Source organism: Myotis lucifugus, unplaced genomic scaffold (genome assembly GCF_000147115.1).
Source record: "Myotis lucifugus unplaced genomic scaffold, Myoluc2.0 scaffold_138, whole genome shotgun sequence".
NCBI classification, from domain to species: Eukaryota; Metazoa; Chordata; class Mammalia; order Chiroptera; family Vespertilionidae; genus Myotis; species Myotis lucifugus.
Window position 1 is genome coordinate 3,339,132 of NW_005871186.1, and position 16,020 is coordinate 3,355,151.

Sequence of the window (16,020 nt, forward strand, 5' to 3'; positions counted from 1 at the left end):
TGGCAGTGACTTTCATGAGGTAGATGTCTTTGAGTAGCTGAAGAAGAAAGGAGTTAATTCTATCATAGTCTCTGATGACTACATACTTAGCTTGCAAGATCCATAAGGATAAGGACACAGCCCACCTCATCTATCCCACAACCCTTGTGCCTAACACACTTTTTAACACATAAGAGGTGGCTAAAAAATATTTGTTGAATATGAAAAATAATGTTTCCCTGCTGTTCTTTCATCTGTGTTTCATTTTATATCTTCTCCTGTGTGAACTGGAGAAATATTTTTAGTGTGTTTTCTTGGTTAATATTTAATGGGTTAAAAATCATTTGAGCATCAAATGTTATTTTAATGATGCACATAAAATCAAAGAGAACATTTTAATTTAAATTTTTAAAATGTATAAGTATACATTTTAAAGGCTATAGTATCCACAATTAAGTTTTTAAGGAAGTAAAAGATGAAAGCACTTAGAGGCATGATGGTCTGGGTACATAGAGTAAATCTCCTGATGGAATTGAATAACAATCATATCTATGGTTAGTCTATGTCTCTATATATGCCAATAGCCTTTTCTATAGCTATACCTATATGTATATTTGAATACCTTGAATGTATCCACAGCAGGCAAAAAGAAAGAATTATCAGGCTACAGATTGAGTGACATCCAGACATGAAAATCAAACACTGATGTTGGCTTTCAACCGGAGGCATTTGTGGCATTATATGAACTAAAGCACCAGTTTTCATTACCTAATAGAACTCAGGGACAGAAGTAAAATCCAGGCTGAAGCAGGTGACAAACCTATTAGGTGATTTCCCACATGATAGGCCTTTACAGCACTATATCTTGAATAAAGGGGCTAGAAATAAGCTCACTTTTTCATCCCCATCCCTCATCCCCACCTGAATTCAAAGAAAACTCACTTTCTCAAACTCATTGTATACTGGTAGAAGAAGTTTCCCTGTAAAACCTGAACTGCAGGTTGGTCCTCGTGTGACTTTTCAGCCTGAGTTCACATCAACTGTTTGGCTCAAAGAGAAATTCAGTTATCCTAAATTGTAGCAGCCCCAGAAAATATAAGATGAAACACTGATAAGAGAAGTAAGCTCAAACCCTTTTTTGAGGAAGCAGCTTTTATCTCAGGCCTCAGAGAACTTCAACACAGATTCTTCTGAAGACAGGGTTGCTTGCAGTAAAAAAATAAATAAAATTTTAAAATTAAGAAAAATATCATGAGTAAAAAGACCACGAAAACAATAGAGGATAGAATAACTTACATATGGTCAGAGTTCCAGATTGAGGTGGGGAGAGAATGGGATAGAGACTTATGAATTTTTCATCAGAGATGAAATACATCAATAACTAAATTCAAGGCGAATCTCAGTGAGATAAATAAAAATAATTTCACACCTAGATATATCTAAGTGTGTAAGCCTTGATTTCATCTTCTAACTTCAGATACCAAAGGCAAAGAAAAGATCTTAAAGATTAATGTGACTATAACAATCAGAAGAATCAGTGTGTGCCAGGGCACTGATACCAAAGTTGTCAACAAAAAAGTTGACCTCTTTTTTGAAAGGTACCTTTACTCTCACAGTACCTCATGCTTCTCCTTCTAACCCCCTGTATTTATATCAGTCTTCCTTCTTTTCCCCAATTGTTAGATTTCTTCCTGCAGCTTAAATGGTGTCATTGTCCACTTCATTGTCTCAGATAGCCTGCAGACAGTCTTCCTGGGGAAACATTATTATCTCTAATGGGCTATTTCACAAACAAACCACAGTGATCCAACCTGTAAGATTGTTGCTTTTTGTGTCTACAGGGCCCACATCTGGGCAGAGACTTTTCTGTTACCTTTTGGGGCACTAAATTAAGAGTATAGAGAAGGTGGATCTGAATTTGTCTTAATCTTAAAAAAATTAGTATTTCTGATGTCAAACCTGTTCAATAGGACCTGGAGGCAAGAGAGGGGTAAGGAATGTAATAATGATGAAGGGAGCAGAGAAAGTTATTGAGTGGAACACAGTAATCTAAGCTTGCTTCCCTGGGGTACCCCTGTTGGTGTGGAGGAAGCTGTTAACAGCGGAGTGAATCTAAGCCAATAGGTGGAGGATAGACTGAGAGAATGAGTGAGTGGAAAGAATGGGGAGAACAGAAGCATACATGCCCAGGAAATAGATGGTGGAGAGAAGGTGGAAAAGAGAAAACTGAAATCAAAACAGAAGAGATTGGGTATAAATAGAAAGGACAAGGAAGTAAAGAAAAGAGCAGAAAGGGACAAGAGTACTTTGAGGGAATGAGAAAGGCAGTAAAGGGCAGACTAGTCAAGATTTCTTAGTAATGATAATCAAGGGTGTGTGACTGGGAATCCTTTTCCCCTTTTAAATCTGCATTCTTCATTTTCCCATAAGAGTATGATTAAGGCTCTTCAAGACAGCGCCCACATGATACTCTGCCACAGATCCTTGAGCCTCCATCTGGACCTAACCTCTCCCCAGAGCACACAGAAGTCTGGGCTCTGCTTTGGCACAGCCATCTGTATCTAGCCCTGTCATTTTTCTCCCCTACTTTCCCTTCAAGCTCCTATCCTCAACTCAATCCTACAGCTTTTCCAGTTGAAAGCCCGATTTTAGTCCCACCACAGTCCCTGCTCTAGCCAGCTGTCCAATACCACGGTGGTGGCTTAGTGTCTTCCCATTCTGGTGGAGCCAGACTTACAGGATGGAGACAGTGATCTCTGCCAGGAAGGGCTATTTCCAGCTCTATCTGTCTGAGTCTGTTACACTCTGGCTTTCAGAAGGTAGAATTATGCTTGAGCTTCCCCAGGGAAAGACTGCCTCGCTGACCCTGAAGGGGCCAGAGACTCAAGAGCCCAGCATCTTCTTATTCCTGAGGTAGAAAGCTCTCCTCTCAGTTCTTCACATTCTGTGATCCCTAAGCAATTAATGTTTCCCATGAAGGCATAGGTAGAATCTCAGATCATCACCCTGTACCAGTTGAATGAGTAGAATGTTAATACTTAGGAAATACAAGTATTAATTGTTATTTATTTATTAATTATACAAAAGCAAAGCCTTAGGGCAAGAGGGTTTAGGCAAAATGTCAGTGGGTACTAAGTTCTGATTTCCCAAAAATGTATTAATAAAAAATACATAAATCCAATTATGTGCACTCCTATAGTTTGTAGTAACTATAAAACAGTCAGATCACTCCCTAACTTTTTAATGTCTGACCAATAGTTCTACTTGAATGAAATGTTTTCAAGAAGCCCTATTCTTATGACATTGTTAGTATAAAAATCCAAGATGTTTTTGGTTGTTTATGTCTAACTAATCTATAATAATAAAAGCATAATATGCAAATTGACTGAAAGACTAAACAGCAGAACAACCGTCCAGACCACCTTCTGGATGACCACGCTATGACACACACTGGTGCCAAGCCAGCCAAGGCAGGTGCGATGCAATTGGTCAGGGAGCCCCACCATCGCCTCACGATCGCCTTGCAGAGGGATGCCAAGGCCAGCCAAGCAGTTGCACCCCACACCTGTTGCCTACAGAGGGGGGTGACTGGTGGCAGGGGAGGGGGAGGTAGCACCACACAGATGGCAAGTAGTGACAGCAGCAGGGGCAGGGCCAGCTGCCAGCAGCTGGGGGGAAAGAAAGCCCTGATAGGCCCTGATCATTGGCCAGGCCTAAGGACCCTACCTGAGAGGTTCCAGATTGCTACAAGGTGCAGGCTGGGCTGAGGGACATCCCCCACCCCCACCCGCATCCCTACCCCATGCACGAATTTCATGCACCAGGCCTCTAGTTACTACATAATATATGCCTTTTGCTAGGTAGCAATCCTAAGAGTTTTAATGTCTGTCCCAATTTTCAAACAATACACTGGGATCTGTTTTATTATGTTTGGTTATACATTCATTTACTTAATCAATAATATTGTAGCCCAACAACTGCTGTGCCAGATTAGGCATCTTTACTAAATCAGTCAAGGTGTCTAACATTTACTATGTGAATATTATTCTCACTGATGTTTTCTTTTCAGTTAATCTCTATCAAGAAAACAGTTGTCAGCCAACTAGGGTAGGCAGCAGTGTGCATACAAGGACTTTGTGTAGGTTACATTGACCTTTTTGCTCTGTCACAATACAGACTGAAACAACCTAGATCATTTAGATGCTTCCTATCATACTGATCCAGTACATCGATGTCATCATATGAATTAGAGTGCTTAAGCAGAAAATGTCAAAGACCCTGGATTCTCTGATAAGACACATGCACATGATAAGTACCACAGAGATTCAGGAGCTTGCCATATTAAGGGTGTTTTTACATTTCCAATGGTGGGGAGCATGCTCAGACATCACCCCCATTGTAAAGAACAAATTATCATAACGTGCACCTCCTATCACTACGAAAGAAGCATCTCTGGATTTTGGAGACAGCATGAACAACCCTTGAAAATTCTGGTCTAACATATGATTTATCTGGTGACATCGAAGGCTGAGAGTTTTGATTGTGACCAAGAGCAAGGAAGAACTCTATAGCAGGTTTAGACTGAGGTTCAAGCAGCCTGCTTCTCAGACTACAGGATATGGGAGATACAGGCGGTGCTCCTGGCATTAGTGGTAGATAAAGAAACAGGGGGGAGTCTCTGATAAGTCCTAATATGAGTCCCAGAATAAACCCATAGAGTCTGCAGCAAAGAATGCAACAGAGAATTAGCCACTATTTGAAACAGCTACAACTGTCTGAAACAAGAAGCAATTAAGTTATATAGGCATAGCAGCAACCCATTCTATCAAGAGAATAGTATTTAAGGAAGTTGTCCCAGACCTCATTTTGTCTACCTCATTTGCATGAATGCCTTTCCCTCTCCTCACACATGGTCTCAGGGAGACTCCCTATGATCAGATAAAAGGAGAAAAAAAAAGCTCGGTCCTGGTAATGAATGAATCATCTCACTATGTGCAGGCCAAGAGCACTTTCCACATTATAGTCCTAATCATGGGGAAACCACAAAGATGGAGACAGGGCTCTGAACAGTGCATCTGGCCATTAACCAGATGAATTAGCAAGACTTGAACATCAGAGACAAAGAAGTCTGGGGAGAAAGCACATGAATTCCCCCCAATTGGCACATACAGATCTTAATAGTTCACACTAATGCCCCCCTCAGAGCATGAGTCATGGAAGAAGAGGCAGCCAGAAGTAGCAGTGACTTCTAAAAGCTCTGATTGCCTGTGAGCAGAATCTAGAATGGGCAAGAAAGGAAAGAGGGAAAGAAAGTTATTATAGCCTCTAGACAAACTGCAGTGGCAGAAATGTATCTTTCTATCCTTAGAAATTGTGATAACCCACATCTTGAAGAACTAGTAACAGGACAGAACTAACAAACATAGAGAATAAGATCTTACCAGTGCAGGGTAGGCTGTAGCAGACATAGTCAGTGCCCTGTCCCTGTCCCTTCTGCACTTTGATTACACACCAACATATTTCTCTTGCCAACACCTGGGAGTGTGTCTGGGAGCATCCTCTGGCTGTGGAAGCATGCTAGACTTGTGGTTGGGTCAGGGCTGAAGTGTCAGGGGATGAGAAAGCCTTGAGCAACAGTTACCAAACAATGATGGACAAAAGTTACTGCAATATCTTTCCATTTTTAACATCACTTGGATCTGTCTACTACCACAGTTCTCTCCTGATTTGATTCAGTGGCCATCATTTTGTTTGTTTGTTTTTTAAATTCTTTATTGTTTAAAGTATTATATGAGTCTCCTTTTTCCCCCATTGACTTCTCCCCAGCTTCTCCAACCCCCCAGTACATACCCTCACCCCCCTACTGTGTCCATTGGTTATGCTCATGTGCATGCATACAAGTCCTTTGGTTGATCTCTTACCTCCCCATCCCCCACCTTCCCTCATAGGTTGGGCAGTCTGCTGGATGCTTCTATGTCTCTGGTTCTATATTTGTTCATCAGTTTATGTTGTTCATTATATTCTATAAATGAGTGAGATCGTGTGATATTTATCTTTCTCTGACTGGCTTATTTCGCTTAGCATTATGCTCTCCAGTTCCATCCATGCTGTTGCGAATGGTAAGAATTCCTTCTTTTTTACAGCAGCATAGTATTCCATTGTGTAGATGTACCAGTTTTTTAATCCACTAATCTGCTGATGGGTACTTAGGCTGTTTTTAAATCTTAGCTATTGTAAATTGTGCTTCTATGAACATATATCCTTTCTGATTGGTGCAGAGACCTTCATTTTCATAATGGTGCCAAAAGCAGGTTACATTACATAAAATCCCTGCATATATGCTGGAGAGATATCTGAGATATTATTGGAGTCTCTCTTGATTCAAAATTTACCTGAATGGTCATTGAGGTATGTGGATCCCTAGGGCGTATTCCAGGAACACTAGAGGCCAGACTTAAAAGAATAATATTAAGATAACACATACTTGCTAAGGGAATGAGGTTACCTTTGAAGTTGTTTTCTTTTAGAAAATTGCACAAAGCCCTTAAGTCCTCTCAATGAAAAATTTTTTGTACATAAATAACACATAATATAGCTCATACATGACAAATATTCTGGCACTAAAGTTTCTATTAAACGTTTTAGCTTCCTTGGTGAACTCATTATTTCTCTTAGATTTCAAATGGCCTTTTAGAAATGCAAAAATCCAGGTAATTCTGCTAAATAAAGCCAACCTATGGCAAACTTTGGCAAGTTGAGTCAGTTGTGGAAAGTAAGGTTGAATCACACACACACAGCACAGCTGTATAATGGAACATGTGACGGACATGTGACGAGGGCAGGGAGATAATAATTAATGTCTCTAGTAAAGCTTTATCAAGTTGGTTCAGAAAGTCAGTAGGGTGAAACATGGGTATAATGCAATAGTGCTTGAGTGTTTAGAATACAAACATTGTACTCGGCCTTGGTTTCTCCTTCTAACTGAATCCAAACACAAATACATACATATATGATTCATATATATATATATATATTTGAAGTCCGTTGCACAAAGATTCGCGCAATAAGCCTTCCTTCCCCTGGCTGCTGGCACTGGTTTTCCTCCGGCACCTGGGACCCAGGCCTTTGGTCCAGACGCAGCAAGGCTTGGCTTTTCCCCTCCTGCCGCAGCAAGGCTTCTTCACTCCAGCCAGAGCCTTCAGTCTTCGCTCCATGCCTGCGTATGCAAATTAATCGCCATCTTTGTTGGGTTAATTTGCATAGTCGCTCTGATTGGCTGGTGGGCGTAGCAGAGTGACACCAGTTTGCATGTTTCTCTTTTAATAGTGTAAATCTATCACAATATCATACATAACATCATGATTGGGGCAGCTGAGGAACAAACATTTTTAGGGTTAAGAATTCTTAGAACTTGCTCCCGGATCTGTTTTGTCCTGACCCCATAGATAACAGGGTTGAGTGCAGGTGGAACAACCATATATAAATTGGCCAGAAATATATGAACATAGCCAGGGATGCTATGACCAAAGCGGTGGGTCAGAAATGAGAAAAATGCTGGGATGTAGAAGATGAGCATGACACAGACATGGGAGCCACAGGTGCTGAGAGCCTTGAATCGGGCATTCCATGATGGTAAACGAAACACTGTGCAGAGTATCTTCACGTAGGAGAAACCAATTACTATAAGGTCAATGAATCCCACAGAAAAGGCAACCATCCCAAACAAATTGTTGGCCCTGATACTGGCACAGGCAAGACGGGCAATGCCCATGTGCTCACAGTAAGTGTGGGGAATGATCCTGGCACCACAGAATGACAACAGCAAGATGAGAAACACAAAAGGGATAACAAAGATTAAAGATCTCACTACCATGGCTATACCTAGGATGGCCACTACCTTGTCTGTGAGTATCATGGTATATCTAAGAGGATTGCATATAGCAACATAGCGGTCTATGGCCATTACTGTCAGTACCCCAGACTCCAGACCAGTGCACAGATGAATCATAAACATCTGTGCAAGACAGGCACCAAAAAGAATTTCCCTTAAATTGAACCAGAAGATGCCCAGCATCTTGGGGATAGTGGCAGTGGACAGGCTTAGGTCAGTGCAGGCCAACATTGCCAAGAAATAAAACATGGGCTGATGGAGAGTAGGCTCAGCCTGAATTATGAACAGGATTGTAATGTTCCCCAGGAGGGCAATCAGATAGACAGCACAAAAGGGAAAACCAATCCAGATATGAAGATTTTCCAGGCCTGGAATCCCCAAAAGGACAAAGGAGAAAGGATGGAATTGGGTGGTATTCTGATGGGCCATCTTTATGGCTGCTGGTCAGTTTTTTCACTCAACTCAAGACTCCAATCCCATTCATGTCATTTTTTCAGGTCACGGAAATACATGGCATCAATTCTCTGACTTAATACAGCAGAAGACCCTGGAGTGAAAAATAATAAAAGGTTTAAAAAGCTCCCAATACAGAATTGACCAGATTCATGACATCTTGTTTTCCTGTCCAAAGTACATTCCAAATCTGATATTCTACTACAGTCCCAGCAATGATGTAATTTCAGTTACATTTTAGAGGGACTTCTGTAATGTTACAATAGAGAATGGATTGAAGGGGCAAGTAAGGTTTGCAGTAAACTGAGAGATATATTGCTTGCCTAATCTAAATAAATAGTACTGGAGATGGCAAGGCAATGGTATATAAAATAAATTGGCAGGAAACACTTTCTGATATGATTTGGGGAATGGAAGAGAGTAATAAGTCATGTTTAATTTCCAGTATTCTGTCTTTGGTTATTAAGTGACTATTAGTGCTATTCACTGAGATATGAGAGAGCCTCCCCTACCCTCCAGTGTCTTGTGTCCATTGGTTATGCTTATATGCATATATGCATGCATACAAGTAGGCTTTAAATATATAAATGCAAATATTCAGACTCTAAGAAATAAGATTTTGTAATTAAAATATTAAATAATAAATTACCATTAAATATTAAAATAAGTTTGCAGCATATCCTTAAGTTATGATCACAAGAAATCCATTTAATTAAACAGCTAAAATTTAGTTCTTAGGGGAATACAATGTTATTCTATGGTAACATTTGGGTGTCATGGGTCCTCTAAGTCTTTCTGAGACATAAATGTTTCAAGTGTTTATTTAATATTTATTATTTACTTTATAGCTAGTGTTGGATGTGAAAATACTTAAGATATGTGGCCATGATAAAGAAACAGTCTTTTTTTCATAGCTCTTACATTCTAAATTAGCAAGAAAGACAATAAGCTTGCAAAAATAATTACTCCAGATAATGTTTTATGAAAATAAAGTTGAATAGCTTTAAAAATCAGCACTAAGAATACAAAAGAATGAATTAAAAAGAAAAAAAGATGAACAGACACTTTTATAGAAGATATACAAGTGGTTAATAACAAATGAAAAGATACTCAGCAACATTAGTCAGCAGGGAAATGAAAATTAGTATCACAAAATGATTTCATTTTATTCTCCTTGAACAGCTAAAGAAAAAAATGAATGACATTATAATAGATTAAAGAAGATGTGGAATAACTGAAACTCTCATACACTGATGTTTGGTAAGTGAAACGTAAAACTACTTTGGGAAACTGTTCGGCATATTTCTTATGAAGTGAAAAATACATCTTCACTATTTTCAACAATGCCACTCCTAGATATTTACGAAAAAATATCCAGTGGACATATCAAATAGAAAATTACATATATAATTGCAAAAATAATTACTCCAGATAATGTTTTATGAAAATAAAAAATATATATGCCTGACTCTGGAAAGGTCATGGCTGCTAATAAATATCTGGAAGTCATCAGTGTATGATGTCTTTGATACACATCATCTGCATTGTATATATGGATGGAAGATTGAAGAGGAAAAGCTCTAAAACAAAAAGTAGTGATGGATATTCTTATTTATTGTTCTAATCAATATTTTAGGATCCACTGCTAATAATAAAAAACATACAGAAATAAGTTTGATAATTCAACTCTATTTGAAGTGTATGTGAGAGAGAGAAAGAGATTACTGGTCATTGAATATGAGGTGTAACGGAATCATAGATGGTCTTCATAAAAATTAGGGATGCTCCATGCCACCTTTTCCCCTCTATTATCAAGATTAATTAAGAATTATTTTCTTTTTCCCAAACCTTTCTTTCCATGACTTTATAACAAATGGGTCTAAGTCATCTTACTCTTTATTATCTCTTCCTCTGCCCGGATTTCTTAGCCTTTATTTCTACTAGGACTCCATTATTTAATAGGAAGCCAACTTACCAACTCTTTTAGCAGCTCATCCATATTCCAGAAGGGTCATCTGCTTGGATACTACAACCTCTGGGCTTTGTGAAGTCATAACGTATAGTAGTAAGAATTTATAGTGATATTTCCCAGATGCATTTGCCCTTGGGGCTCCCAAGGGCCTGAAGGATGGGGGAAAAAAAAGAATTCCTAGTTGCCAAACTAAAGCTGATTATTTCTCCAATGTTTGTTCAGGTAAGTAGCTCAATCATACTTTTGCATTGCCTGTGGGCTTTGTACTGGCCGAGATGGTGCTAGAAGAAGTCACTTTACGGAAGCAACAAACAATTAGAATGGAATGAGATAATTTTTCACTTTTTTAATCATTCCATAATTTTTACAAATCCCTGTAAGGGACTCAGGGATATCAAGAGTAGAAACACCTACTGTTTTTATTTGATAGGAAATGAGACTCAGAAAGATGAGTGACAATATTAGGGCATAGCCGAGCAATGCCAGAGAAGAAACTGAAATCCAAATCCATTGAATTCTTAAACCAGTATTATTTTCAATAAATGCTTCTGAGTATCCTTCTTTATTCATAGGTTATTTATACAGATTTAACCTCAATATTTGTGCTATAAACTATGATAATAATAATGAGGCAGAGATTGCTAGTTAGGCAGTTTCCTACAATGTCATGGCTTAAATGTCTTTGATAAGTCCTAGCCTAATGCTCGTATTAATGGTAGTCAGAAAGGCAATGCTGAGATTCCAGTTGAGTTCTGAAGGCTTGAGAACCAGAGCTCTGATGGTATAAGTCCTAGTGTTAGAGTAGGTGAATACTGAGTTCCAGATCATTAGATGAGAGAGAGAGAGAGAGAGAGAGAGAGAGAGAGAGAGAGAGAGACCTAATGGCCAGAGGATGAGAAGCTGCTGGGGAAGCTGTTGTAGCAGACCCTAATTGTGAAGCACCACAAGTAATAGATTGTAACTGAGGGGAAGGCTGGACCTATGCCCTGGTCAGCCACTGGAGAAGAAAGAGATCTTTGTCCTGTGCTTGAACAATGATTTCCCATTGACTGCAGATGAGGCAAGGTCTGCACAGAATGAGGTGTATGGGTTAAGACATGTCCTGTTGAGCCTGAATTTGAAGAATGAAAAGGTATGGATGATGGTGGTTGGCAGCCAAGATTTATTAAACTAGGAAGGGCTGCATTTTGCTGAAACAAAACTGGAGCAAATTTTTGACTAGAGGTAGCATGAATAGAAAGGCAAGAAGGTTCATTGTACACAACATTAGTTTGCATAGGCTGATAGGAAAACCCCATAGAAGGTGTTAGTGTGAGTGGGAAAGGCTGGTGCATGACTGAAGAAAGTGTCATATGCTATTCTTTACCAGAATTCTCATCCCTACACTGCAACTGTGTCAGATGAAGTGAGTGTTTTTTTAGTTTTTTTAATTGGAAACCTAACTCTGTAGGTCAGAAGTCCAGGCATGGCTTAGTTTGGTTTTCTGCTTCAGGGTCTCCCAAGATTGCAATCAAGTTTTTGGGAAAGACTAATTTCATCTGAGGCTCACTCTAGCTATTTATCTATCATCTATCTATCTCAGATATATGCTATAGATACGATGCATATAATTGAGAAAACTGGACAATAACATGCAAAAGAATTAAACTGGACCCCTGTCTTACACCACACACAAAAGTCAAAATAAAATGGATTAATATCTTGAACAAAAGGCCTGAAACCGTAAACCTCCTGGAAGAAAACATAAGGATTGAGCCATTAATGATTTTGACAATATTTTCTTTTAATTTGACACCAAAAGCAGAGACAACAAAAACAATAATAAACAATTGGGAGTACATAAAACTAAAAAGCTTCTGCATGGCAAAGAAAACCATTAATAAAATGAAAAGGCAAATTATGGAATGTGAGAAAATATTTGTCAATCTTATATCTGATAAGAGATTAACATCCCAAATATATAAAGATATTCTACAATGCAATAGCAAAAAAATCCAATTTAAGAATGGGCAGAGGATTTGAATAAATATGTTTGTAAAGATAATGTACAAATGGCCAGCAGATATATGTAAAGATGTACAACATCATTAATCATTTCAAGAAAAGCAAATCGTAGTCAATAATATTGTGATATGTTTACATGGTGACAGATGATTACCAGAATTGGTGATGTGATCACAGTGCAAGGTATAAAAATGTTGAATTACTATATTGTCTACCTAAAACTAATATAATATTGTATACCAACTGTACTTAATTTTTTTAAAATCTTTATTTTTGAAAGTATTACATATGTTCACTTTTTTCCTCATTGACCCCCTTTAGCTGGCCCCCACCCGTGCCCCAGGCCTCCACCACATTATTATCTGGATCCATGGGTTGTACATATATGAATAAAAGTTCTTTGGTTGATCTCTTCCTACCAACCACCTCTCCTTCTCTCTGAGATTCCATAGTCTGTTCCATGTTTCTATGTCTCTGGATCTATTTTGTTCATCAGTTTATTTTGTTCATTAGATTCCACATATGAGATCATGTGATACTTGTCTTTCTCTGGCTTATTTTGCTTAATATAATACTCTCCAGGTCCCTCCAAGCAGTCTCAAAGGGTAAGCGATTCATCTTTTTTACTGTTGCATAGTAGTCCATGGTGTTAATTTTAAAAAAATAAGCTATCACTTCATACCTTTTAAAATTATTATTATCAAGAAGACAAAAGAGACACGTGGAAACATGGAACAGCTGAGGAATCTCAGAGGGAAGGGGAGAGGGGGCAGGAAGAGATTAACCAAACAATTAATATGGGTATATGCATTGTCCATGAACACAGACAATAGGGTGGTGAAGACCTGGGGTAGGGCAGGAGCTGGATAGTGGAGGGCAAGTGCGGGGAGGAGGTAAGGAGAGACATCTGTAATACTCTCAACAATAAAGATTTTTTTTAAAGAAGACAAGAGTTAAGTGTTAGCAAAGATGTGGCGAAAAGGGAACCCTTTTGTACTCTTGGTAGGAATATATATTGTTTCAGCCACTATGAAAAACAATACAGATATCCCTTAAAAATTAAAAATTAAACTACCATATGACCCAGGAATTTTACTTCTGGGTATATATATACTAGAGGCCCGGTGCAAAAAAATTTGTGCACTTGGAGGGGTCCCTCAGCCCGGCCTGTGCCCTCTCGCAGTCTGAGACCCCTTGGGGGATGACCACCTGCTGATTTAGGCCCGCTCCCTGGGGGATTGGGCCTAAGCTGGCAGTCAGACATCCCTCTGGCAGCCCGGCAGCCCGGCAGCCCTCGGAGGATGTCCACTTGCCAGCGGGGAGCAGACCTAAGCTGCAGTCGGACATCCTTAGCGCTGCTGAGGAGGCAGGAGAGATTCCCACCACCACCACTGTGCTGGCAGCCATCAGCCTGACTTGTGGCTGAGCAGAGATCCCCTGTGGGAGCGCACTGACCACTAGAGGACAGCTCCTGCATTGAGCATCTGCCCCCTGGTGGTCAGTGTGTGTCATAGTGACCAGTCATTCCCAGTCATTCTGCTGTTAGGGTCAATTTGCATATTACCCTTTTATTATATAGGATAGAGGCCTGGTGCATGGGTGGGGGCCAGCTGGTTTGCCCTGAAGGTGTCCTGGATCAGGGTGGGGGTCCCACTTGGGTGCCTGGCCAGCCTGGGTAGGAGCTGAGGGCCATTTTCAGACTGGCCCCAAGCCCCCCAGCGGGGACCCTCACCCCATGAGGATGTGGCCAGCCTGGGTGAGGGGCTGAGGGCTGTTTTCAGGCTGGCTAAGCCCCCCAGTGGGGACCCTTACCCCATGAGGGTGTGGCCATTCTGGGTGAGGGGCTGATGGCTGTTTGCAGGCTGGCTAAGGCCCCCAGCCACCCAAACTCCCAGTGGAGGCTGGCTGGAAGCAGGTATCTGGGATTTATTTGTCATTTATAATTGAAACTTTGTTGCCATGAGCGGAGGCCACAGCTGGCTCAGGGCAGGTGGGAAGCTTGGCTTCCTCCATCGCCCAGGCAACCTTTTTTAAAGAAGACAAGAGTTAAGTGTTAGCAAAGATGTGGCGAAAAGGGAACCCTTTTATACTCTTGGAAGGAATGTATATTGTTTCAGCCACTATGGAAAACAATACAGATATCCCTTAAAAATTAAAAATTAAACTACAATATGACCCAGGAATTTTACTTCTGGAGATATATATATATATATCCCCAAAGGAAATGAAATCAGGATATTGCTGAGATACTGTACTCCCATGCAGCATTATTCACAATAGCCAGGATATAGAACGACCTAATTTCCATCAACAGATAAATGGATAAAGATGATGTGGTATATGTATGCAATAGGATATTATCCAGCCATGAGGGAAAAGGGCATCCTGCCATTTGCAAAATATGAATGGACCTAAAGGGTATTATGCCAAGTAAACTAAGTTAGACTGAGAAAGACTCATACTGCGTAACCTCAAGATGGCCAGCAGGGGAGGGCAGTTGAGGGCGATTGGGCCAGCAGGGGAGCAGTTAGGTGTCAATCAGGCTGGTAGGGGAGTGGTTAGGGGGTGATCAGGCTGGCAGGCAGAAGTGGTTAGGTGCAATCAGGCAGGCAGGCAGGTGAGTGGTTAGGAGCCAGCCATCCCATATTGTGAGAGGGAAGTCCAACCTGCGGGATCAGGCCTAAATCAGCAGTGGACATCCCTCAAGGGGTCCCAAATTGCAGAGGGTGCAGGCTGGGCTGAGGGACAACCCCCCCCCCTCCAGTACACAAATTTCGTGCACCAGGCCTCTAGTATTCAATAAAACTAGAAAAAATAAATAAAGTGATACACAAAAGGAAAAATACTGTAGAAATACTACATTTTAATTAAAGTCATTTGGCAAACATAAGCTTCAGTACAAAAAAAGTAGGATCATCCAATTGGGAAAATTTTTTAAATAATCTTTGGGAAAATGCAGAACTTGACACAATATCATCTTCAAAGGAGATAGGCTGCTCCTGAAAAATATTTCTTGGAAATATTGGACTAATGTGTGCCATCATGAAGAAGGGGATTTAAAAAAGGGCAAAACACACTTATGAAAATCAAACCTTAGAGCTTTCATGCCTCAAATACTGGACAGCAGCACCAGCCACAGCTTGGGATGGAGGCTGAAACAAACAGGACAACAGAGGGGATGAACAGGATAGTTTATTTGTGCCTAGAAAGGACAGGTAATAGTGGGATTGGGATGTTACCTGAAATTTTATCAAAAGTTCTAAGGTCCTTATAGGCTGATGAGATGGAATAATGTAAAGATTTTAAAGTCATAAAGATGAAGATAATGAAAAAAAGAGCACATAACACTTTGAAGAATACAACCCCTTCACTGATCTCCTCCCCCAAAACTAAAAAGCTGTCTATCTCCTTTACAGACAAAAAAACAAACAAACAAACAAAAAACACTAAAGAAAGAACATCCTAGTAGAAAGAAAGAAAAATTAGGAAATGCTGTGCCCAGAGAGTTTTCACAGACAGAAAATCTAAGCAGGATCTGGGAGTCTCTGAGGAACCAGAAGATGGCATGCCTGCCATAGGTGCCAGAGAAAAGAGTCAAGAGATGCTCAGATTAAAACATTCAAACTCAAGAGCCTAAGTTTTGGGGTAAATGTCTACACTTCAGCCCAAGAAACAATTCATAACACAAAGGCCATGCTGAATCAAGAGATAGGAGAGACAT

At 40.1% G+C, this 16,020-nt stretch overlaps 1 protein-coding gene across 1 annotated transcript; it reads right to left on the minus strand.

Moving 5' to 3' along the window:
* Nucleotides 1-7,315: 7,315 nt before the first annotated feature.
* On the minus strand, nt 7,316-8,299 carry LOC102421289 (olfactory receptor 52E5-like). The gene has a single exon (XM_006094655.1). It carries the CDS (start codon nt 8,297-8,299, stop codon nt 7,316-7,318), a length of 984 nt encoding a protein of 327 aa, XP_006094717.1.
* Between the last annotated feature and the right edge of the window lie 7,721 nt (nt 8,300-16,020).